Source organism: Tachypleus tridentatus, chromosome 9 (genome assembly GCF_004210375.1).
Source record: "Tachypleus tridentatus isolate NWPU-2018 chromosome 9, ASM421037v1, whole genome shotgun sequence".
In the NCBI taxonomy this organism is placed as follows: Eukaryota; Metazoa; Arthropoda; class Merostomata; order Xiphosura; family Limulidae; genus Tachypleus; species Tachypleus tridentatus.
The window spans coordinates 79,357,902-79,383,951 of NC_134833.1; the positions used below are offsets into that span (position 1 = coordinate 79,357,902).

Here is a 26,050-nt window from a genome sequence, read left to right on the forward strand (position 1 = left end):
GGTAGAGTTATTTTATGGACATCTGTTCCATTTGGCTTTGACAAATTGCACTTTAAATTATATGCCGCATCTTTCTTCACGCACTCTAACGGCGTTATATGGACATTCTCAGCATCCTTTTCTTGTTAAGCAACATTTCAATGTTATTTTTACTAGTTTGGGCTACAATAGCCGAGTCGTTGTATATGATTTTCTAAGCACTTAACTCATGACAAATGTTTCACGTTATTTCACGTATTTCCTCTAAAAGAGCGCGTAATGCCTTAAATAACTATAGCGTTCATATATATCACCGTGACGTGTATTTTACAGAAAATACCCACAGAAAGAAAGCACAATTCTCTGACAAAACAGTTTCGTGAAGTAATAATTACAACACGTTACTTCCTTCGGTATAGATTGCCTGTGGAATGTGAGAGAATAATGCTATTATATCCTAAATTACAGATCGTTGAAAGTAATATATACATACACGTACTTGAGTAATGATTCTTTATCAGTTTTTGTGACCATAAAAACACTAACAATTGTTAATTCACTTGGGGTAAGTATATAACATGTAACGCTAGAAGTTATCGCTGGTGCTTCGTTCTACTGTGTCACGAGCTTCCTATACGTAATACTAAGAAAAGACGTTTTAAAGTTCGTGACGATATCGTAAAGCTAACGTACTTACTTTAATTAAATTGTTATATGAGAATCTCCTACCCGTGTATGATTTATAAGTATAATATGATATATATATATATATATATAACATATATAGATATAAGTTTTTATTCTTCTTAGAAACTATACATGTTGTAGTGTACCAATGCAATGCACAAAACTCATTAATTTTATATATAAGAAAACGCCATACAATAAATATCAGACTTTGATTAAAAACATACTTTTAGATAACGTGGTGTAATTTTATATATGTAAATGATTTCACATGACTGATACCTTACTACACATGTTTTCTTCCAGATGAATCAAACGGTAAGTTGTATGAAGAACAAAAACATGTGATTGGGATATAATTTTAATTGTAACACTCCTCAAAGTTTAAGGTGAACAAGAAAGTATGTAATTAATGCATATCCATGCTGTGAATGTATGTACAATATTTTATATCTCCTGTATCAGTCCTTTAATAATTTCACACCCCAAAACTGTATATTGGATTTAATTCTAGAACTACCAATAGACACCATGGATTTTTAAACACATTTTTCCAAACTGTTTATGCACCAAATTATTTGTGGATCCATATTTTTTTGTTACAGAATTCGTAAAGAAATGGCCCGGCATGGCCAGTTGTGTAAAGGCGTTCGACTCGTAATCTGAGGGTTGCAGATTCGAATCCCCGTCGCACTAAACATGCTCGCACTTTCAGCCGTGGGGGCGTCATAATGTGACCGTCAATCCCACTATTCGTTGGTAAAATAATAGCCCAAGAGGTGGTGGTGGGTGGTGATTACTAACTGCCTTCCCTCTAGTCTTACACTGCTAAATTGGGAGGGCTAGAGCAGATAGCCCTCGTGTATCTTTGCTCGAAATTCTAAAACAAACAATCGTAATGAAATATGTTTCAAACACACAAAGACAAATAAGAATCAACAGTGTAATTAAATTCTCTTTTTACCACTAGGGCACCAGTGTATTACGCACAAAATGGATGATTTCACTTACTTTTACAGCTGGTTCTTTAAATTCAGTGTTATAACAGGGAAAAGGCATAAAATACTCCACATAATAGAATGTGTGAACTTGTCTACAATAAATGGTGTAAAAAAGAAGTGAAAAGATTGAGGGTTGATCTTCGAAACTGTGAAATCAGGACAACAAGTGAAATAACTTTATACGTTAAAGTAAAATATATTTCTTCAACAAGCTTGCACATGTTAGATCAACACACATGTCTGAACCTACTTTGCTAAAAACCAATCAAAATATTTCAATACATTTTAACGATTTATCCATATGATTTTTATAAATAGAAAATTTAAAAAAATATAAAAAAATTGAGCCATTACCCCAAAGTTACGCCACAGTTGGTTTGGATTGATAAATTACGATAGTTCAGCATTTAAATAATGTATTGGCTCTAGCTACAACAATTAGGCATCGACTAAGAAGTTAGCATCACACAGACTCGTCGAAAGAGCAATAACTTCGTTTAACCACGTTAAGCAGTATATACAGGTAACTAATTTGTAAACGTCACGTTCAGCTATTTAGAAGAGTTGGCCTCGTCTAACTTATTTTACTCTCTAACGTTTCTTCATTCTCTCCCACCTATCCCTACGCCATAATAAACATTAGCAATACAGATAGATGCATTAAGAAGTCAGTCTGATGCAGATTCCAGCTGTTTTAAGCATATACTGAAGCACTTTACAAAGCACTAGATCAACATATGTACGTCCCTGCATGTGCAATTATAAACCCTGGGTTAGCCATTAGTTTTAACTAAATCGGAACCATAAGTTCTAAGCATGGACTGATAAATTGGCCCAGTTAACACAATCCGTGACCATCAATCAGGTTATGAACGTTGTCAGACAACTTTTCACAGTAGTTCAATTGGTGTCATCTGGATCATTTACACGTATATTCACATACAGTGCAACCCTTAAAACATTCCACTTACAACAACTCCGATATGGTACATGCCTCCATATTCACCAACATGTAGACTGTCTTCCTCTAATACGACATACCCTTTTCTTTATATGAATGTAAATAGTGTTATACATAAAAAGTCTATCTCGTACATAACGAAAATAACATCTCTTATTGTTCACCGAGGTAAGGTGCTGTATATGTAAACAATATCTCCAACAAAACCAGTATAGCATACTTGCTTTTTAGACCTAGATGTATACAGGAGGTGAATCTTCAAGAAGGTCGGTGTTACAGTCATAGTGTATCCATTTTACAAAAGTGAAAAGTTTATTTCAGAAATACTAGTGTTCACTAAAGCTTTCTATATATTAAACCAAGACACCCAAAAATATTTTGTAAAAACATTTCAGTCGTAACGATTTTTTTAAAATTGAGGTTACTTTAATTAAAGCGATCAGTAGTATTGATAATTATTATATCAAAACAGTGCTTGCAGTTTAATTCCAACAGAGTTGTGTGTAACGTCATTAAGATAACTGTGTAATATAACAGAGTAATAGCTTAATAGGTCGTACTACACGCATATTTTATTATATCCCCCCCCAAAGAAAGAACAGGAAAGGAATTTTTGTTTAAAATTCCGAGCACAAAAATGAATAAACATGATTTTCTATAAAAAATAATACAAGCAACTAATCATAATAGGCCTCGACGTTACACCACGAAGAAGCCTAGTCAAAATGAAAGCCGTTAGGAATGTACATATCAGTTGTTTTTCCAGTTTGGAATGCCTATATAGTCATGCCTTTTGTTAGAGTGAAAGGCACAAAAAAGAACGCGTAGATAAATGTGTGAGTCACAACAGTGGTTGGAAAAGAGTGCAAGCTAACAAGCTGAGACTACTGACGTCACCAAAATCTAGAACGGTGAATCATCGAGATACAAAGTCATAGCAAACTTGTTCTCTCGCTCAAGTCCAAGTTCGGGAATTTCCGACAGTATTTGCAATACATGATACTTACAGTATAAGCGACGAAACTAGAACACGAGTGAGGCGATGTATGTTTTGTTTTTTATAAGCCAAGTTTATCAGTTTTTATCATGAAAAAAATGTTAATACGCAGATAAAACAAAAATTGTCATAATGCATACACTATATTAGGTCTTCAGCTGTAGGTTGCATCTTATCAAATCTAGATCATTTCAAGGTGTACTGATTAAAAACAACAATGCGTTAGTGTATCTTAAACATGATGTGTGGATGATGGTAGTCATAGAAACATCGCCATGAATTAAGGATTTTCCAAGACAGTTTTCCAATATGGTACAGAGAAGTCCCAGAGAACCGTGGTTATTTAACTATTATAAAGTGTGTCATGGAAACCAATGGAATCGACTCAAAAGGATGCAGCTGTAATTCCACCAATATCATTGACAGAGTTTACCTTGGTCGAACTAATGTTATCTTCTCCTGTTGATGTTGTGGTTAACACGTCATGACTGTTTGCAGTCCATAAAGTACAAAAGCATTGGTTTAAGTGACATTGTCTTAGACAGGAAGATACATGAGAGGAGTTGCAGCTGGAATCATCAAGATTTATAACTTGGATAAAGTGTTAAGAAAGGCTTAAGAGAGACTGTGATTAAAATATTCGATTGAGTAAGCGTTTGTTATATCACAAAGAAATGTGTAAACATCCGGCTTGTTTTATTGGTTTGGTTTGTTTTGAATTTCGCGCAAAGCTACACGAGGGCTATCTCCGCTAGGTCCCTAATTTTGTAGTGTGAGAGTAGAGGAAAGGCAGCTAGTCATCACTACCTACCGCCAACTCTTGTTGTGTCCACTGCGGGGGAATCTAACCCCTGCTTTTAGCCTTGTAAGTGTATACTTACCGCTATTACTCAGTTATTGTTCTGGGAACTCCTTTTGCAGATGAAAATGTAGAGTAATATAACTATATAATGAATGGGCATTTGAAGACAACACATTATAAGATCTTTAAACAAATAAAAAGTGTAAAACGTGGTTATTGTGAAGATTATTGAAATGTGGTATTTGAAACTGCCAGATTTTACAGTTCTAATTCATCTTTATTGAAGTATATTGAAACTCGGCATTAGCCAGATAGTTAGGGCGATTAACTCGCAATCTGAGGGTCGCGGGTTTGAATCCCCGTCACATCAAACATGCTCCCCATTTCAGCTTGAACTTATACTTGAATGTGTAATTAAGTTGATCACTAAAATGGGCAATATAGAATTATGGGACACTACAAAAGTGGTTCTTGTTAAAGACAAAACTACACAATGGGCTATCTGTACTGTCACGATGCCTTATACCTTAATTATCACATAACGTTAAGATACGTATCTCGGTAGTTACCTAAGAGATCTCATACTCACCTGGCCAAGCTTCTATGTCTCCACGTGAATCATATACAAGTGAAAGGTTAGTGCAAAAATTTATCCAGGCTAAGTAATCTAGGATTGTGGGACACCTCGTCAGGTTTTTGGTCGACTTGGAAGCCTGCCATTAACAGAATATTTTTAGTTTTTGTCCTGTGACGAAGAAAATGTATTCGTTTTTCTTCACTAGCCAACCAAGAAGCTTGCTAGTGTTCATCAAAACAACGAACAATGTGTTTACGAATAAACATTTGATCTCTTCACAATATCATACATGAAACTTCACAATTTTAAAACAGGCAGTGTTATGTATTAATATTTATTTTACACTTTATCACTTGTTATAGTTCCTAAAATATACAGCGTTTTTCGTAATGGTAGTTTTTCTCGAAGAAGAGAAAGACTCTTGATCGAGAATTTCATCAAAACTCCATAAAAAGACTTCTAGATCACTCATGAATGTAATTTTAATGCTAAAGAGAAACATACCATTTTAATAGAACTAGAAGAGTCTTAGTCGTAAGTTTCTATTGTCAATATTTTATTAAATATTCAATTTATTTAGTGAAACAAGTGACAGAGTGCATGTAAAGTAAGCAGTTACTCCAATTCGTTGACAAATTTAAGAAGGCACTTTAACTTCTGTCAAATTACGAAACTTGCACGTGTAAATAATTGGATTTTTATATCTGCAACAAATTAAACAAGCATTTATTTCATGATAAGGTCCTGAATAACTTATTCATCCAAATAAATCTAGATGATAATATAGCAACCCAAACTTTTCATATTCTGTAAGCAGGATTGAGGCTGGGATTTCTTGCGTGTTACACGAATGATCGATCTATTAGACATTGACTGGTAAACACATTATTTTATTAACTCCAACTATCGTATTCTTTCGTTCTTACAATCAAAACCCGCTCACAGGCCTTACCTTAGTGTCGTGGAATAAACTCCAATTAGACATCAATTTTTCGCATTTGCTGCAAACGGATTCGAACTATAAATCTTTCTCACACCAAGCAAATATTTTATTAAATGAATTAAAAAGATGAGTCTACAAAAACTGATAGTAAGGCATATTTTATCAACTTACTTTACTAAAGAAAAGTAACAATACCTAACAATAATGTAAAATTCTGTTACACTTTTCCATGTTGATGGACTGTTCATCAGTGTGCATGTTAAGATTTGTCAGCTAAAGTGTGTCGTCCGATAAATTTTTTACTAGTTAATGTGTTTTAGATTCACTATAATAAGGTTTATGTTTCAACTGTGCATGTGATTACTATAATGACCGTGTTCCTTGTAGAATCCATTGTTTTGCGTGTATATTTTTGTTGCATATTATTACGTACATAAATTTTCTACAGTTTCTTGTTTTGGACAAAGATTTATTGCATTACACTAGAGCATATCATATTTAAATTGTAAGGTAAACAGCCATCCTAAATGCTTAAAAATTTACCTTAGTTGTTGGTACGAGTATGTAGTTGTTTTTACTTACACGGAAAACTTAGAAAAAAGAAGATGGAAAAAAAGGTTGCTCGATTGTAATTAAAAACAAAGCTACACAATGGGCTATCTGTACTCTGTTCATTACAGGTATCGAAACCCGGTTTATAGAGTTTTATTTCCGCAGACATGCCGTTATTCCACTGGGAAGCATGATTCTTGAAAAAATCACTTAGATAATACTCCCAGGAAAGTGTTAACCAAGTTATGAAACATTCACTTCCATTTCCTGACCAACGTTATAACCTCTCACGTTATAAATAAATGAGTTCAGATCTATGGTGTATGCAAAATAATGAAAGTCGTTGATAAGCCTACTTGTGGTTATTTACTGATCTACGCCTAGGCCCTAGAGCTAACACAACAGGAAACTCAAGAACGAAAAAATGTTCACGAGTCTGCAAATGACCGTATTTGGTGGTCAGTTTTATGCCGAAAAAAATTAAAATCATTGGTTCACTTGTTGGTTACTACATTTATTGATTCGCACCGTGTTCTAAATAATTATAAAGTAAATCAGGTGAGATTTGTTGGTAAACCTGCTGATAAATAGGCTTTTTGGTCAGTATTATATCGTAACATGTTATAGATAAAAAAGGCTCAAAACCTATGGTACTTCTGCAGGTAATTATGTTGGCTGATAGATCTAATGTGTTGCACATTATGTTTCATGTGTGTTTTTAAAAAAAACACTATGATCTATCACAATACAGATAAAAAAGGTGACTTGGGCTTCTGATCGTATTCACTAATCCTCAATATGCGCTAATAAATAATAAAGTAAAAAGGGCGAGAATCCATGGATGCCTGCTCGTAACTGTATTTAGTGTTTGTTATTATTTGCTATTATTTCCAAGCAAGTTGCATCGTGCGCGTGGTTTTTATTGATCCACGTCACGTTACTGCTTAAAGCACGGTAGAAAATATAATAAAGGCTAAAATCCTGGACGGGTTTTCTTAGTACTTTGTTTATTGAGTAATATCACGTCTTAGCCTATTCCAAAGAGAAAACTCGAGAATCCACATTAAGTTTGTCGATACTCGTCAGTATTGTGTTCCAAAAAATTGTGTTACAAAGAAAAAAAAGTGTGAGAACGTATGGTGAATCTGGTTTACTGATGTTCTTACAAAGTTATAAGGTAAATAATGTGTCAGCAACTGTATTTAAAGATCAGTAATACGACATCACCAGCTACAAAGTAATAGAATGTAGATCCATGATGACCGTGTTTCATGTTCTAACAAGAAAAAGAAATAAAAGAGAAATGAAAAATATGTGATATGTATGTTAGTGACTGTTTTACAGTAAGTTACAAAATAAAAAGGGTGGAAATCCGTTACAAGTCTTCTATTGAACATATGTACTGAACATCGTTATAGCCTTAATGCTTCAGAAAATAAAACTGAAATTCCACTACATTTCTTTAATAACGCTATGTTCTACTGCGTTACAGGATGAAACTTCATGGCTGTCACTGCATTTATTAATTAAAACGTGTTATATCAAGTTACAAAGTTGAAGAATGGAAATCCGTGATTTTTCTGCTTGCTACTATGTTTTATTGATTAAAATACGTTCTATCACATTATAGAAAAAAAAAGGATAGAAATCCGTGGCCAGTCTGTCAGAGATCGTGTTTATTATTTCATCTCATGTTCGATCAAAATAGTAAGTAAAAGTGGTGAACATCTATGACAACATTTAATTATCAGAATTAGGTTCAGGAGCTTTTTGAGAAATAAAGACGAAATTTGGCACGTTTTGGCTCATTGTTGGATAATAGAACCATGTTACTATGTTTATTCACGTTTTCACATTTTGGGAGCACCTAAAATGGGAGTAGGTAGAACCCACCCTCCTACAGAGTGAAATTTACCTTTCGTGAAATATCTGTCCTTTTTCAAACTGGTCCGGCATTGCCAGGTGGGTTAAGGCGTTCGACTCCTAATCTGAGGATCGCGGGTTCGAATCCCCGTCGCACCAAACATGCTCTCCCTTTCAGTCGTAAGGGGTGGTATAACGTGACGGTCAATCCCTCTATTCGTTGGTCACAGAGTAACCCAAGAGTTGGCGGTGGGTGGTGATGACTAGCTGCCTTCCCTCTAGTCTTACACTGATAAATTAGGGACGGCTAGCACAGATAGCCCTCGAGTAGCTTTGTGCGAAATTCAAAAACAAAACAAAAACTTCTCAAACGTTTACCTGCGCTGTTTACTTTGCTATAAACCAATTTTTATCGAAATTTCTTAACTTGTGATGATTTTCAGTGTTACGTTATGTGATTTAGAACCAACTACAGAGTGTTTACTGGTACAAGTTTACAGTGTCTTAAATAGTTATCTGGGAGAAATTTGAATATCACTTAATGGGGCATACGCTGATGAATAGTTACGATTGTATACTCTTTATTTTTAATGCACACACACAGCACAATGTTTGTTTATTTGTTTTTGAATTTTGCGCAAAGCTACACGAGAGCTATCTGCGCTAGCCATCCCTAATTTAGCAGTGTGAAACTATAGGGAAGGCAGCTAGTCATCACCATCCACCGGTACTCTTTTACCAACGAATAGTGGGATTTACTGTCACATTATAACGCCTCCACGGCTGAAAGGGCGAACATGCTAGGTGTGACAGGGTTTCGAACTTGTGACCCTCAGATTATGAGTCAAGCACCCTAAGCATCTGGCCATGCGGTGTCCACTGCACAAGGTACATAGAAAATAAATCTGTGAGAAAGACAGTCCGATGGGTGAGTTAACAATTAATGAAGTGATAAAAAACGAGATTACTATAAATTTAATCATGCCAGAGTTTTAAAATGAACATATATCCATAATAATAACACATGTTTTACTTGATCTCTAATTTTCACTTTTTAAAAAAAATTACTATTTTTGACGGTAGGTGAACATTTGACAAAAATAGGTGGACCTTTAAAACCTAATAAGTGATTTAATTTAGAAATGTTAGTGAACGTGAATAAACAAACATTATGCCTTATTTTGCTTTTATAACACACATTTTTTTTGTAGTTGAATTTTACCTGCTGTTAATTCTTCTTTATGTGGTGAAAAGGTGTAAAATCAGATAAGTTTATACAGACACGCACCCACATCTCCGTTCTCTGATACCTACCTCATCTGGGGCTTATATTTATATCAGGTAAATTACTTGTTGCCAATTAAAAGTTTGGCAGGTGGAGCTTGGCAAGCAGCCACTTTTAAATACCGTGAACGCGTGCACAACATCGATTACCACGCGCCTCCTGAACTTATATATATATGTGTGTGTGTGTGTAATCAGGCTGCTGGAAGAAACAAAGACTTGTATCAGTGCACAAAGAAGAAATAGGGCGGAGCTTATATTATATACATATGTATTAGATGTTTGAAATTGTAGTGTCAATTTTACCCACCAGGCTAAAATAATTGTCGCTTTTTTTCTTTTTAATTTACTTTAATATGAAGATAGTTTACAAATATTAAATGTTGTTCTTCTGCTATACATCCTGTATAATATCGTAATGCTCACTAACACGTTTCTACTAAAACTGTTGTCACAGCTGATGTTAATATTTCCGACTTGGTCCCGATCCCACAAATTTTCTGATTATTGATATTGTTTCCTCAATTCACACTGTTTGGTGAGGGTTTTAAATATTTCCCAGCATGAATCGATTCCTTTTACTGTGTTTGTAATATTTTCGCAATTATTTTTCACACTAACTGAACTTTCTTGTTGCTCGAGTCCTTGGCTTTAGACCAAAGAACATTCTCCTATATGAAATTCCAATTTAGAAAGAACAAAAACAAATTGAGATTATTTTACGGCCTTAAAACAAACTAAAAATATCATTTTAAAAGGTTTTTACTTGTTTGAAGTAAATATTTATTCCTATTTTGTAAAATAGAAATTTTGGCTCTTGTAAAAACTTCAGAAACAAAGTAATCAACGTGAACGAAAATTAAATAAGTCGCAACTAATTTCATTGATATCACGCAGTAAAACTTTTGCTACCATCTGTTAAATGAGACAATAAACATTGTTTGTTCTGCGAGGACGGCAAGTCGAAGCTCCTTTATGTTCGAGAGTATGGCAGTGGCAGAAAACCGTGATTTGCTTGGACCATATGGCGCGTGCCAGTTATGGTAGAGTGGCGTGAATAGCCACGTGACCCGTCTACTCTAGTCCGCCCCCACCCTGCAAGCCTTGACAGATATTGAAGAGAAGAGTAGAAGAGAGGTATCGCGTAGCTATGCTAAAAATTTTTCGATGACTGCCCTGTAAACGTCGTTTCGTGAAATTTAGAAGCGACTGATGCTCCAATACTGGTGAGTATAGTGTATGTAATTGGCTGGAATAGTAATGTTCATTGTATTGTCACGCAGTTGTTAAAAGTAGCAAAGTTTAGATGTACTAACTATGTTATTGTATGTTGTTTATGCGACAAGTGATGCTACATTGAAAATGCTGTGTTGTTATCCAAATAATGCACGATATTATTTTGTGAACTATATTTTAACCATAGTTTCTAACTCTCTCCAGAAGCAAAATGAAAATATTCTGAAGCCCAAGTATTTCCCAAATTTTGCTTACAGTAATAATTCACCTCATGAAATCAACACATAATCTCCAGTTTTGAGATGAGTGTATATGTGTATCACGCATTTAATGTATGTATATATTTCTCTGTGACATATAATTCATTAGAGAGCTCTATTGGATTAAATAGTTATTTTATAGAATATATATATAGATGTACTCATCAGAACTGAGTGAAACGATATATGTAACTTCCATTCTTTGGAACCATATTTTACAAATTTTAGAAATTCAGGAAAAAGAAGCCTCAATTATAGTTTAGGTTTGATAATATCAAACTTACCGCAGTAAATCTAGTATGAAATATATTTGTTTTTTCATATTTCATAAACAATAGTTTAAAAAATATTAAAAATTTGTTGGTTTCTGAAACAGTTTCCTAGTTTTCTCAAGCGGGTGAACGCTAGCTGCTAATGGGCTTCCTTCCACCTGGTTCTTACATAGCGCCCTCTCGTAGCTGAAAATGTTACTTTAGGTTATCACTTTTTAAGAACTTATCCGGTTATACACGTTCTTCTTTAACAAAGCATACAGCAATGTTGGTTTTGCTTAAAATACACAATAAATATAATAAACGTAAATGGCATAGCTTAATAATCGCAATTTACATGTAAAGTGCCCTTATATCATATAAATAACCGAATCTTTTCGATCAGTTGAAGTGTTACAAAAAACATAAACAAGCTCAAATAGGCATTCCATATTGTAAAACATATTTATTCACTCACAAGTTCAATGCATTATTCTTATTTAAGACTCATAACGTTTATGGTAAAAAAAGTCCGTGTGTAATTAAAGATTTCAATTATTATGATTAAGCTTTTACTCAAGTCTCATTAAATAAAGAATTATTTAACATAGAAAGAAGTGACTAACACTTTTTCGAATAAATTTTCTATAAATGACAAATCTAAATCTCTTTGAACTTGTGGTAGGATAGCTACTAAAATCGGCATTGTCATAGTTACTACTGACTGTTCTCTATTATTTTAGTAAATACCTAACTTACATCCAACAAGCTTTTTATCTCTTATTTTCCTTTTTTAAATTAACAAATTGTTGATTTCATTTACTAGATTTCATCTGGTTGTTGAAACTGATTGATGGTGAGTTTGGTATAGTAATTAATAAATCATTAATTGGGAAATCATATTTTTAATTATTTGCATTATATTATTTTTCAGAGCAAACGGTTACGATATTTCATCCAGACTGCTAGGCGTTTACGACACTAACGGCAAGCTTGGGTTTTTAGCCAATCAGAATCGCGTTCTTTATCAGCTGACGCAAGATTTTCCCGCCTATCTAATCCCATAGGAATAGAAAAGCAAAGATTGGTCGATAAAAATAACGGCTGCTCAGGCTGACGACGGGGAACGCGTCATGTTGTGCGTAGGCAAGTTTTTGCTTGAAAAGACGTTGTATCAGCTCGAGCACTTTAATTAGATACGTTAGATAGTGTACGAGACAATTTGATTCCGGAATATAAGAAATCCGGATTTTGAATGTTAGAAATGATTATGGGAGATACCAACCTAATGATACGAGAAATTATGTCCGGCAACTTCGATAAGGCAGTGGGAGTTTGCTCTAGTCCTCAGCACTTAAAAGCTCGACGAGCGCTATTTGGCCCCATTGATCATGAAGAAAATTTAAAGTTTGTCCGCGAAGAGTTTAGCAACATTCAAGATAACGATAAAGAAAGATGGAATTTTGACTTCAACACCGAAACACCAATGCTTGGTCGATATGTGTGGACACGTATAGAAGATACGAGGGAGGTACACCCGTCGTATGAACTAAAATGGTTGAAGAACTGTGACAAATCTGAGGAAGTAAACTATGTTACTAAAACCCTAACGGTAGACTCGGATACGGCAAAAATCAAAACCGCTGTAACGTGCTCCTCGTCTCCAGCAGTTTCAAATAAAAGCGGGAGCACCACATTAAAACAGAAGAAGATTACAGGTAAGCTAACGACTTTTATGGTACTGGTAGGTTAAATTACTTTGCAGTAGGCCTAATTCCTTGAAGTTGAATATTTATTTAACTTTTGCAAATACGTGAGCGAACGTTTAACACTGATTGTAACAGTGTTTTATATTATCTTATGATAGTTTTATTAAAAACGTTAGTATATTAACTCATTTAAGAAACAGTATTTCTGTGCATATGACTCAATACTATATATAATTTATCCCGCACGTCTTGTATTTGTAAGTTGTATTATTTCCGTCGAATTTCTATTCTGTTATTATTAAACGAAGTTTGTATAGGTACAAGTTTCAGAGACAATCTTAAATTCTAAGGGTTTAAGTTAAAGGAGGATCTAACTCGTAACTTAAATTCTAAGAAACTAATTAGGCCTAAAAAGTTTAAATTAATTTTTAAATGAAAATACATTTTATAAACACTTTCTATATTATTTTCTAGATAATGTAATTTCTATACAACTTTTTGATTATTTGTACAGCTTTATTATTTTGTTACTATTTAGTAACAGTGTAAAGTAAATGTATGAAACTTCTCCAGTTTTATACAAATTACAATGTTCTTTTTAAAATTTCTTCAAATTTAAGTTTAATACAGTTTCAGGTTTTATGACAGCATCAAACCACCAAAACTACCTGCTACTGAGCTAGGCCTGTTAACAGCAATACTAATATAATAAATAATAATAAACAATAATCTTACTAATAGTACTGTAATGAAATTGAAACTTGATGTTTTTCTATTTGTAATCTCTTAGAGAAAAGAAAAACATCTATAGTTATATGATAATGTGAGTGTTATTCTATTCAAAAATCATCTAGTATTATGCTTAGGCTACAAAGTTACTATGTCATAATTCTATACAGTTTGAAAAGTATTTGTGCTCACGATGTAAAAACTACAGGAAAAAAGAGAATGAAAATTATTGTTGATATTACTAGGATACACGATTCGCCCAAATTTTGTCTTACCGATGCTAAATATACGTGTAATAATTATGGAGAAATACGTATATTATTATGTACTGTGTGCTCATGTTGTATTGTTGTAGCCCGATACAGCTTACACGTATAACGAGAAAGTTAGTTTAATTATACATTTTCACGTGAAGTAAGACTGTTCCTTTGTTGTTGTTTTTTCTCTCTCTCTCTCTGTCTCTTATTAACAATCGTATTGTTTGTATATTTGTAATTGATCGTCTTGGATCCAAACCTCATTACATAATTATAAGTCTTACAAACATAATCAACTGGAAACAACGTTTTATTAAATACACATAAAATGGAAACGATGGCTATTGTTACAGGGTGTTTTTGCTATACAAATCGAACCTTTTTTAATTTTGATTAAAATTAAATTAAGTTCTCAGTCCACGCCCTAAATTTAATTATAATATTTAAAGGATAACGATAAATGGTCATTTAAGTTACAGGTATAAATTAATAAGCTAGGACTTAGGGCAGATTTGTGTGGATTTGATTGAATGGAAATGATTTTTACACAATAATAAGTAGTTAAACATGTTTTGCAAGAATAAACCAAGACTTGAGTGAAGCATATTATCACTATTACTAGCCTAAACACTCAGTAAACGTAAACAGGAGCACATAGTTACAAAGGTGTACTAATAATATTTCTGTACTTAGCCAGCAATTAACATGATATATAATGCGCAAAACAATATAAGTATATATCCGCTAAAAACTTGACGGTCATTGGAATACTTAAAAATTATTGCTATATTGTTGCACAGCTAATATTACTACCGTAAACGGAATAATTACATAGTAATATAGTATATTATTAGTTAAATTATATGAAATATAGTGTTATTTGTCAAGATAATTCAGTGATGTTTTAGAAGAGAGAAAAAAATTAAATTAGCTTTTGGGTATTATGAGGCATGTGCTTTGTTTGTTTTTTCATACAAAATATGCTATTAACTATTAGATACGTTGATTTGAACTTAACATTTACTTTCGAAAAAAACATCAAATATCGCTTCATCTCTTATTTTGAAGCGCAGCATAAAGTGCATGGTAACATGATGATATAAACTCTTGAATTGGCCAGAAAGTTCACGTGACTTAAAACGATTCGTTCGTTCATGTTCAAAGGAAGTGATATTTCTTTTTGAATGTGTGATAATTTAAATGTTTCAGGTCTTCAGAATATATGTACAACGCATGAATTTCACGTATAATTCGCATCATTTTAATTTGAATTAATGTAATATATGATTAAGACAGGTCATAAACTGCGTATCTTCACCCTTGATAACGGTTTTTTAACTTGGTTATTACATTATGCTTTGGTTAGTTTAGTTTTTATGTCTTTAGCTGTTATAATGGCGAATGTGTGTAATTATATACGATCAACAATTTCTCAACCTGTTGCTACATTTTATTTCAGTGGTGTTTATTCTGTTTTTGCGCAATATTACCATGTTACTTCATATTTCATCATGATATGTAATAAACAACCAATTCGGTTTTAGTGTCATGCGCGTTTAATTCCAGCGACAAACGAGTATCTTTGTTGACGGTGTTTAATTGGCACGGTCTTTCTGGTTTATTGTTATTTTTCTTTTTCATTTTCTAATCAGCTGATTTATTTGGCAATACGAGGGGGTGATTATGGTCCAGTTCAAGTACTGTTCACATATAATAGGCTTTTATTGTAAATATCTGATGGAAAGCAGAACTTTGAAGTTGATCAGTTCTTAATTGTGTCTGGCCACATGATTTCATCGAGGCGTAACGAACAAATAACTTTGGCTGGCGCAGGTTGTGTTATGTTAATAGTTGTAGCCCATGGCTAGGCGCCACGCTGTCAGGGACTATGCCAAATTCACGAACGTAGCTCTAGGGTATGATCCTCTTTTTCTTTTTTATCTAGAATTGGTTACTGGTATATGTTTATCGTGAGTTGCAGCTGACTGTGTAGTTTTGGCGTGCTACATAAAGTTTTAGAATAACAGGATTAGAACAATGCCCCGATTGGCGTTTGATCTCACTTAACTCTCACGTTTTTAGTTTATCTTAAAACGTTAAACACGAAAAAGTGTATCTTATTGCTGGGGTCTTTGTTGTTTGTAAGTTGTACTGAATTTAAAACGGCGAGTTCAAGGTTGGTTGACTGGTGAAAAAGCTTTTAGACTTGAATAAGAGGCCTACAACACTGTATGCGGGTAGCAAAAAAAAACTTTCTTTCGCCTCACCCTGCCTGTTTTCATTGAGTTGAAGATAGAGAGCTTCGTAAGAAAAAAAGCAAGTATTGTGGTGCATAGAAGTATTGTACTTGTAACACTACAGCTGCTAAAGGTTTTTAAATAGGCCAATGTTCAAGATCCGTGGCTATTTATTATTGAAATGTTTATTGTAGAGGTGTGAATCTCACTGCATTCTCAGCAGATAGCCCAATGTGGCTTTGCTATAAGACGGACACTCACTGCATTCATTAGTATCGGTAAGGTTAAGGCAGTTTTTAGTATGATTAAGTCCTCAGTAGCCAATACGTTTGTCGAATATCGTTGTACATATTACCAAAGAAAAGTTGACGATTTATTTTTATCACATACATAGAAAATTAGCAAAGAGAAGCAATAAGTTCTAGGGTTTTGTAAAAATCACAAAATGAAAAAAAAACTTTATAAAGATATTACCACACTGAAGATAATATACAAGTCAAGGCTTGACTATCCGTTTGTAGTTGTAGGGAACTATGTTTTAGCCCTATATTGAGGCCTTTATGTTAGTTTTTTTTTTATTTGTGCTAAAGGAAACTTCACAATAACATCATTTACATTACACAAAATATTATAGAAATTAAACACTGCTCCCGTTTTGAGTTTCTTTTACAGTTATAGTATAACTTCTAATTTTGGATAACTGTCATTTTTGAAAATTTGATTATCATAATTTCTTTAGTGGCAAAAAATATCGAAAGTAATTCTGATTTTGTATAATGCACATTGAGTCTTATTATGTGAAATATAAATAAGCTTTGTGTTTTTATAATGATTCTTTTGTTTCTAATTGTGGACACAACAAAACTTAATTTTTTGAGTTCATGTTGTCAAACATCGATCAGGAATACGATTACAAACAATGTGCTGACACAGATTCCTTTTTTCTAGAACCTAATGTTAAGATTTAGACTATTGTAGTTTGTGCTAAAGACAAGCACTATAATTGTATTCAAATCTAAATTGTTTGAGGTCCCTATAGAAATTGGTAAGAATATTGGTTGTGGACAATGTGCTTTGTGAAAATAATTGTCCTTCTGGTTGTAAAATAGAGAAATCTCTTGTTGTAAAGTTGTCTAGATAAATGTTACTATTACGTGCTTATTAATTTACAATTAAATATTTCTTGGATACATTCTTAGCTTTAGAATTTTGATGGTGGTGATACAGAAATTTTGGTTTAAAATTTTTGTATTGAATTAATGTTTATTAACGTGATTTTGAGTAATACTATCTGCTCAAATAAGCGTCGTTGATAGACATACAGCATTGATTTTAGTATTTCTGCTGTTAAAATAAAGGAACATTTGAAAGTAATGTGCTTTACCAGATAATTTTGTGTTTTCTTTACTCTGAAATAAACGATATTTTGATTTATGGGTTTTAATTGTTTTTCTGTATTGACTATAGAGGCCTTGCGGAACAGGAAAAGACACTCAGAAACCCCCGTAAGTACTGGAAAGACACCAGAAACCAAGACTCAACGAGCAGTAGAAAATTCTACAGACTGTGCAATGAAGGAAACCCCATCAGTTACAAATGTTTCACGGTCATCAACGTAATATCAATTCCTGTGATAGGCGAGGTAAGTTGATAGTAGTGGGTTGGAATCTGTAACGCATTATTTTATACATGTACACAGTTCGTTTTTCATGAGAATATTCTAGTATGTACTTGATAACGTATTTTAACATTATTTTTTTTAGATTACATAACAAAAACTAGTTCAGTGGTGATGTTTGTGTTTAAAGGACATTTGTTCCATCACTGTCGGGTTTATGTTCGTGTAGCTTTCCACTAATATAAGCGTCCTTACTCAATTACAAAATAAATTATGTATTACGTATTTATTGAAGTGAGTACAACTCAGATCTCGAGTATGTTCTTTGTGTGTGTTATAAAAGCTACGATTTCTAAAAACAGAATGTTTGTATATACATATATAATTAAATATTTGTATTCAGATTGCCATTAACATTAGAAATAACAATTATATTGTATAACAAAATAGCCATTAATCATATCAAATCATAAGGGAGCCTTGTAGACATCATCTTAGTAGGAAATCATCATGAACAGGAAATGGATTGTAATAATTGAAATAATTGGTAAAAATCGAATTATTAATATTTTATATTGCATCAATGTTATGTAATTTACGCATTTGGGGAATAAAAATCATGGAACTTCGTTTATTGTATAAAATATATAATATTTAAGCTATAGTTTGGAACATTAATGATTATACTAATGGTAAAAATAAATATCAAAATGTACCAGAATTATATACAGATTTTTAAAGTGTAAATTAAGTATTAAAACTTTCATTCACAATGTCTTTCATATTCCAACCAGTCTGATGAGTCCTGGGATTTAACGAAAGGCCTTATCGGTACTCCACATGGCAGATGCAGTGTGGATGACATAATTTTTGCTTTCACCAATAGATCTTAAAATCATTTTGCAGAAACATGGCGATCTTACCAAAAGATATTTCTTATGGATTCGCAGTTTGAGGGTCACGGGTTTGAATCTCCCACCGACCAAATAAATTTGCCCTTTCAGCCGTGGGGGCGTTATAATGTTACGTTCAACCCAAAGAGTAGCCCAAAATTTAGCGGTTGGTGGTGATGGCTACCTGCTTTCGCTGTAGTTTTATACTTGTAAATTAGGGATGGCTAGCACATGGAGCCCTCGGGTAACTTTGCGCGAAATTCAAAACGACCCAAGCTACATGTTGAAGAAACTGTGCATAAATCACCCTTTATACGCATACACACATATCAGCAGAACTGTTATTAAGCTCAAATCAGTCATTATAATATGCGGAATATATGTATACATCACACAGACAAATATACCAATACACAAGACTAGTAAGCTAATAACGTAGTATTCAGTCATGTTTTACAAAAAAAAATTACAATAATTCGATCTGTTTATTATTGAAATTGTTCAGATCTTGTGAGCTCAGACAGGTATATTGTATAAACATTATTTTCCTGAACGTAATTATAGATATTTCTATGCCTTTTTCTCTGTTATTCAAAGTGATTTTGCAAATACCCTTGGCACCAGTGATTGTTTTGGGAGAAAGAATAAGTGAGTGTACACATTTACCACTCAGTACAAATAAAGTTTCAAGAACCTGTCATTACAGAAAGGAAATGATGTGGTGGTTAAAAAGAAGTAATTTAATCAGTCTTTACAGTTTGTACTGAGCCAGAATCGAGCAGACGAATTCAGGTGATAGCGAAAGAAATATCAGACGTTTTGCGCTGTACTCCCCCTACAGCTGGTATTGAATGAGTCTAACCGAAGTCGCTTAACGTTGCTCGACTAACTCTCGTTATGTATTAGTCTGGGTGTTGGTAAACTTTTTCCTTTTTAATATTTTTAAAACAAGAGCACTGCTTGTGCTAAAAGGCCAAGGAATTTAGTCAAAATTAGTTGGAACTGTGTTAAAAGAAAACATTGATTTTAAAATAATCTTGTATTACAGAAAAATGAGACCCGAAACTAATTATATACTTTTGTAAACGTTTATCAAAAACATTACATACAAAGTAACATAATACATTAACAATAACAAAGTAAATATAAACTTTTTATTTTAATTCTCTTGCTAGCTACCATTTAGTTGATTAAACCTGAGAAAACGTGAAAAAGCACTCTAAAGTGTGAAGTGCTTATATAAATTACAGACAAGACTGTCAAACTGTTAGTAAAACTTGTGTATCTAGATACGTATCGTATCGACTACCATAATGAAATATGAACTCTTCATAAATATTAAACTTCAACTGTTGTCTCACTTCTCTTTGACAGGAATTTTACAAATAATTAATATTGTATGATCGTGAAAAATAAGATTTAAAAAGGTATTTTTTGTGTAAAGGTGTAAGTATGAAAAATGGTTTTGGAATAATTATATCGTTTTTATTTGTGTGTGATGACAAGTGTAGTAGCTGCTTTAGAAATATACTACTTGTCTGTTTTGTGCTAAATATCTTTAAATGATTATATTCTGCAACATTTCTAAGTGTTCCGGAAAGTTAATCATATGGGCTGGGCTTCCGCCGTCAGGTGGCAAGTAATCTGCAGAACCGACGACACTTCTACTGACCAAGGTTAATCTGTCTGGAATTAAGATATATATTTGACAGACTTGGTTGTTAGACGCTGAACTTTTAACGCATTTTCACGGCGTTTTTAAGACGATGCAATGGCTGTTTGTTTAAGAAACCTTATAAAGAGGAGCAGTGAGTTACTCTGTTCAACAAAGATTCGTTATTTGTAAAACATCTTTACTGGAACAGTTTGTAGTGTATTTAAAGTTGTACTGTAATGTGTGTGTGATTAAATCTGGTTGTCTTGCAGACAATGAAAAAAACGGTGATAAATAAACAAATGTCCATGTTAATCGCTAAAAAATGAATTTTTTTTTCATAGTTTACGCCTCTGTGTTCGCAGGTTCAAGCTTTCTTATGGGGAATAGAAAGTGCTACTGACCATATGTCAGTATCGATGGATAATATGTTGGAAAGTGTAGCGATAACGCATGTTTTACGTGCGAGTTAAACATACGTATCTAAAAACTATTTACATATTAATTGCACAGTATTGTAGCTGTGGCTTGTTATATAAACAAACCTCGTGCAAAATACTACCAATAGACGCTATAACACGTCCTTGAGACATATTCAAGGTGGAAACTTGATATTAAACCCGTTTTTGTTATGAGATCAGTATAAAACCAAACAGTGTGCATTATTTATTTTATTAACAATATAAATGTAGAAGGTTGAAGCTTTGAAATCATTGTTTTGTATTTTGTTAAAAGTGAATGCATTGTTTTGATATTACTGGGTTAAGACGTGTGTGTCACTGTGATCATTATGTGTCTTTCAAACATAAAAAAAAAACGCCCCCCTGCCGTATCGGTTGTTCATAAAACAAGTGTAGGGGATCTGATGTTGTAGGGTGGAGATCTGTGTAAGTAATATTATGAGCCGTTTCAGACATGAGTGTTTTATTTTACAAAAGCCATGACGTGAAAATAATTCCACTGTGTAGGGCTCAAAATATCACTAATAATTTTTATTCATGATCTTAGAAAAACATAGGTTCAAGAAGTTTTGATAGAAATGAATAAAAACCCTATAACCAGAGTGCTTTCGAAAGGTGGATCTTTCTTATTCAGAGACAAATTGATTTTTAAGTAGCAAAGCAACAAGAAACGTTTAGTGTTTTTTGTATCGTAAAGAAGAGAAAAATGAATATTGTAAATATAAAACAAGAACCTCGCTATTTATCCTTATGTAAGGACTGTGTATTTGTGGATGAAGTTGTTTACGAGTCTTATGATGACGTATGTAATTAGAATACCAGGTGTAAAGAAACCAAACGCCGTTTATACGTTTGCAAAGTGTTGTATTAAATAAATAAAAGAGAAGAAGAGAGAGATAGGGAACTTGTACTCAGAACTGAGTCCAATGTTTCAATAAGAAATATGAAACATGGGTGTCATTACGGCAGCTTTCTGTTTATGTGCTTAATTAACACATATATTGGTTCTGTTGGGTTTAGTAAGTAGTATAGAACCTTAGTGATAACTTTCCAAAATCTTTAAAACGATGTTTTTTTCAGCGTGAACAACTGGAGGAATCGTTTATTAACTACAGTGTTGTATTACTTCTTGAAGTGTCACGAAATATAAGAACCGGTTCTTAGAGAAATTAAAAATCCAAGTATATGAGTAGCGTGTTTGTACATATATATCAAGATAGGGAGTTCTACCGTTTTGTCGTAAGGTAAATATCTATTTAACCTTGTAGCATTACGCGTTTAGATAACATCATTGCTTGTCGGATATGTTATCATTACAGCTGGACAAATGTAGGTACTAGACCTTTCGTCATGTTTTAGTGTTATGCTTCTGTAAAATATAGTTAACAAGATGAAACTTGAAACACGGAAAGCTATTACGTTTAGGCGTATTATTGAAACAATAGGATTGTTTAAGCCTGCAGATATGTAACTGTGTTTTAGTATTAACGAGTCAGTGCTGGTCTGTCTTTTTGGTTTTATAATAATATTTAGGAGTAAATAAAAAAGACTGTAATTACAGCGACGCATTCAAATCAAAGCACGTGCACATGCGTAACGTGTCATTGTGTCGCGGTTCCACTTTCAAAGATAGAATAAATATTGACGTAAGTTGGAAGGTCTTATATTAGAACTTGAGCGGATATAAGTATTAAATTTTTCCGTATTGGCAGCAGTATCCATTATGTGTGAGAAGGGTTTTCGTCCCTACGTTTTGAGAGACCGTTATATGGTGACTGGATCACTTTCGAATTCTCCGATATGCAGTACGGTAGTGGGTCTAGAACTCAGTTCCTGTGTTAAACTGGTTTCTCTTCCTATCTTGAAAGGAACTCTAAGCTACGTTCTTGTAGTTGTGGACAAGCACATAACGCGTCGTTAGTACAGACTCAAAATATTCGTTTCTCGTGAGCTTCGTTTTACCACGTTTTGTTCCTCTGGTAACAACAGTTGAGATTTTTTTTATTTCGAGTTTTCCGCTGTTTTGTTATCATTTCAAACGAATTAGTAAAAAAGATTTTGCATTATTTTGTTATGATTATTAACCCTGGTTTCTCAGTTTGTCTTTAATAGAAAACTTTTTTTATTCTCAGTATGGATGGACTACGTTGTTGTGTGAGTTATATTTGAAACTAAAATTTGTCAGTAGTGTTAATGGGATAATGATAATCCACAGTGAGATTCTTGCATCTAGAACTTTCTCTTTTTTTTTAGATCCACGTGTTAGCAGGAAAAAAATGTACTTTGCGTTCCTCTGTTTTTTCTTCTCGTGCTATTGTTTCAGTATTGTTAATGGTTTTATTTTTTAATTCGAAACATTCTGTTCCAAATCACCTTCGTTCTTTTCCTTGTAAAGTAACACAAGAGAATTATTCTTATTAGATTTTACTCTAGATTATGGACTGATATTTTGTCACTGTATTCGGATACTTACACCGTAAACTTCACTTGGGCATGCTTTCTTAGTCAGCTGTTATTCCCTGGGTAACGGGAACAGTGGAATGTTTCCCCAGATGTACTTGTGAATAAGACATAACGCTAGTCGATCTCCTGTGAAGAAGTCGTGTTCAGTCCTCCCCTCACGCCATTGTGTGGGCCAGCTGATATTTTTAACGTGAAATCTCTAGCGTTGCGTAACGTAACTAAGTGACTTAACCCATCATTCATATATATATTAAAACGAGTAAATTTGACCTATGTTAATTTTGTGTAGAATTTTGAAATTTTTTATCTAACCATTTTAACAAACCATGTTTAAACTATAGCTTTCAAAGTTGTTAACAAGGTATTAGGTGTTTTATGTTCATATTATGTAAATTTGTCTCATTTGATTTCTAATTAAATTAATGTTTATTTCGTTCTTACAGACAACCACTCTGACCCCAACTGCCAAAGAAAGACGTGTGATATGCCCAGTTGATGATCTCCCACAGAATCTATATGTGTGATGTTCAATCCACAGAATTCTATAACATTCACCACCACTGAGCTGCAGCGTTACAATGTTTCGTCATTATATATTTTATTATAGAATAGCTATAAAACAACCTAATGTTTGTGCCTGTCAGATGTCAACGAACATGTTACAGAAAGAAGACGAAAAGAACTTGTGTATGTATCAATGTAACATACACAATATTAAGGGACAGTGGTGCTTTTTTATTTGTCTGTGTTTCTTTCAAAGGTTCACATGTAAATTCATTTTATTTATTTCGTATTGCTTTAAGTTCCTCTGATGCCAACATGCTCCCTTTGGATATATCATGGTTAAAGTGATAGTTATTAGGATTAAATTAGTTCTTTTAAGCAGTTCTGCTTAAACCAACCCATTTTCAATCGGTTAAATATGTACATTCAATTAATTTTGTAATTATATTCAGCTAATACGGTAACTTAATACATTGGTAAAAATAAAATAAAGTTGTAACAGTAATATGACCATTGGTGAGAGTAAAACTATTCTGGCCCATGTTAGCCTAAATTTTAATATAAACTAGAATAATTCTCTATGTGTATATTGTCATAATTCATTTTCTTTGTTCTTTTGTAGCATATCATGTATTATAGCAGTAATTAATAAACGTGAATTTCATTGTCTGTTATGAAGCCAATAAAAGTTTATATTTATAGCTTTTTTTTTTTTACTAGATACCTAGCTTATAAATTTTCAATGAAGAGCATCTCTAATTTAGTTTTCATTCTTATGTACATATGTGTATACATAAAGATGGTTTTGGAGAACTTAAACCATATAAAAAATGTGTCGTACCCCCTTAGTTATTACTGACAAAGTAGTAATATCAGCTGAGCACAATGATCTCACGTAACAGACCAACACATAATCTTGTATTATGTATAGAGTAGCAGGACGTTCTGGAGATTGTGTGTGTTTATTTGTATGCTGGTAAAATATTGTAATTATTTGGGGTAACGTAGTCTTGGTGTTATACCTGTCTTTTATTTGTAGCAGTTTTTTTTTGTAATGTACCTTGTGATCACTTGAAGTGATAGTTCATATTGAAGAAAAATCTTAAGTTAAGCCTGTTTTGAATAATATTTACAGTATATAATTATTTTACATGCTGTGTCAAAGTTACCAGGCAAAAAGAATATTTTAATATCTAGTGCAATTTTTAGGAAGTAAATTGAATACTAATAAATGTTTATTTACGTAAACAAATCTTCTGAATTAAATACGGAAGTACGTATTTCACTGTATTTTAAATAAAAAATATGATATCATATGCCACTTGGTTTCAGGTTGACGATTTGGCATATGTCAATTGTTTGTAATGTGGTTTTAACAAGCTAAACACGCTGAAAAAGTAAGTGTTGTATTATTGTGAAAAAAATTCACGTTTTAATCGAATATTTTGGGTGAAATACACCCTGTATTAGTCACACACATATATAGTTTTTGTGTATGTTGGTTTTTTAATACTTCAATCCAATTCTAGATTTCTAATGTAGGACAAGACAGGTATCGACTTGGCTCAAACTTTCCTAATGATCTCATTTGGCTAATTTATATTTTTATGTAATTATATATTAGTCAAGAAAAAGAGAATTTTCACTTATGCAGATTTGATATGATAAGTGCAGTATATAAAAGAGAAACAAATGAATATTTCACCCTCAGTGTTTCCTGTAACATTTACTTTCTAGTTTTTTCATACAAGGTTTTTATTTTATCTTTAGTATGTATATTCACCTAATGACCTTAAAGTGGACAATTATTTTCTCTTAAAATTAATTAGATCACTACTAATACCTGTGCTTGCTGTTCTTTGTGCTGTTTTCTGTGAATAAAGAAATGTATTAGTCATATTTTGGTGTTGGATATTTTCAGTTATTGTAAGTGTTATAATATCGTAAGTAAAGTTTACGATAATTCAGAATTGTTGTCGTACTTTATTTGAAGCACATTTCATAAGTTTGACACAAATAGGGAATATACGTAAGCCTAGATTGTCGATGGTATTGGATCCCCGTTTTCTTTTTAAACACATTTTTTCTAAACCATTTATGCATTAAACTTTACGAGGATTTGTGATTTTTGG

The 26,050-nt window shown here is 33.0% G+C and overlaps 1 protein-coding gene across 3 annotated transcripts in view; it reads left to right on the forward strand.

Moving 5' to 3' along the window:
• dap (cyclin-dependent kinase inhibitor dacapo) overlaps positions 1–25,885 on the forward strand; it is a 37,131-nt gene extending 11,246 nt beyond the window's left edge. Inside the window, exons 1-4 of one of the 3 annotated variants that reach the window (XM_076455272.1) lie at positions 10,761–10,872; positions 12,328–13,111; positions 17,793–17,967; positions 23,858–25,885. In XM_076455272.1, the coding sequence (XP_076311387.1) occupies positions 12,649–13,111; positions 17,793–17,944 (615 nt within the window). In that variant the 5' untranslated portion in view covers positions 10,761–10,872; positions 12,328–12,648 and the 3' untranslated portion in view covers positions 17,945–17,967; positions 23,858–25,885. Of the gene's footprint in view, positions 1–10,760; positions 10,873–12,327; positions 13,112–15,670; positions 16,005–17,792; positions 17,968–23,857 lie in introns of those variants that run through there. The other 2 variants (XM_076455271.1, XM_076455273.1) reach the window with 2 other exon arrangements.
• The last annotated feature ends 165 nt before the right edge of the window (positions 25,886–26,050 follow it).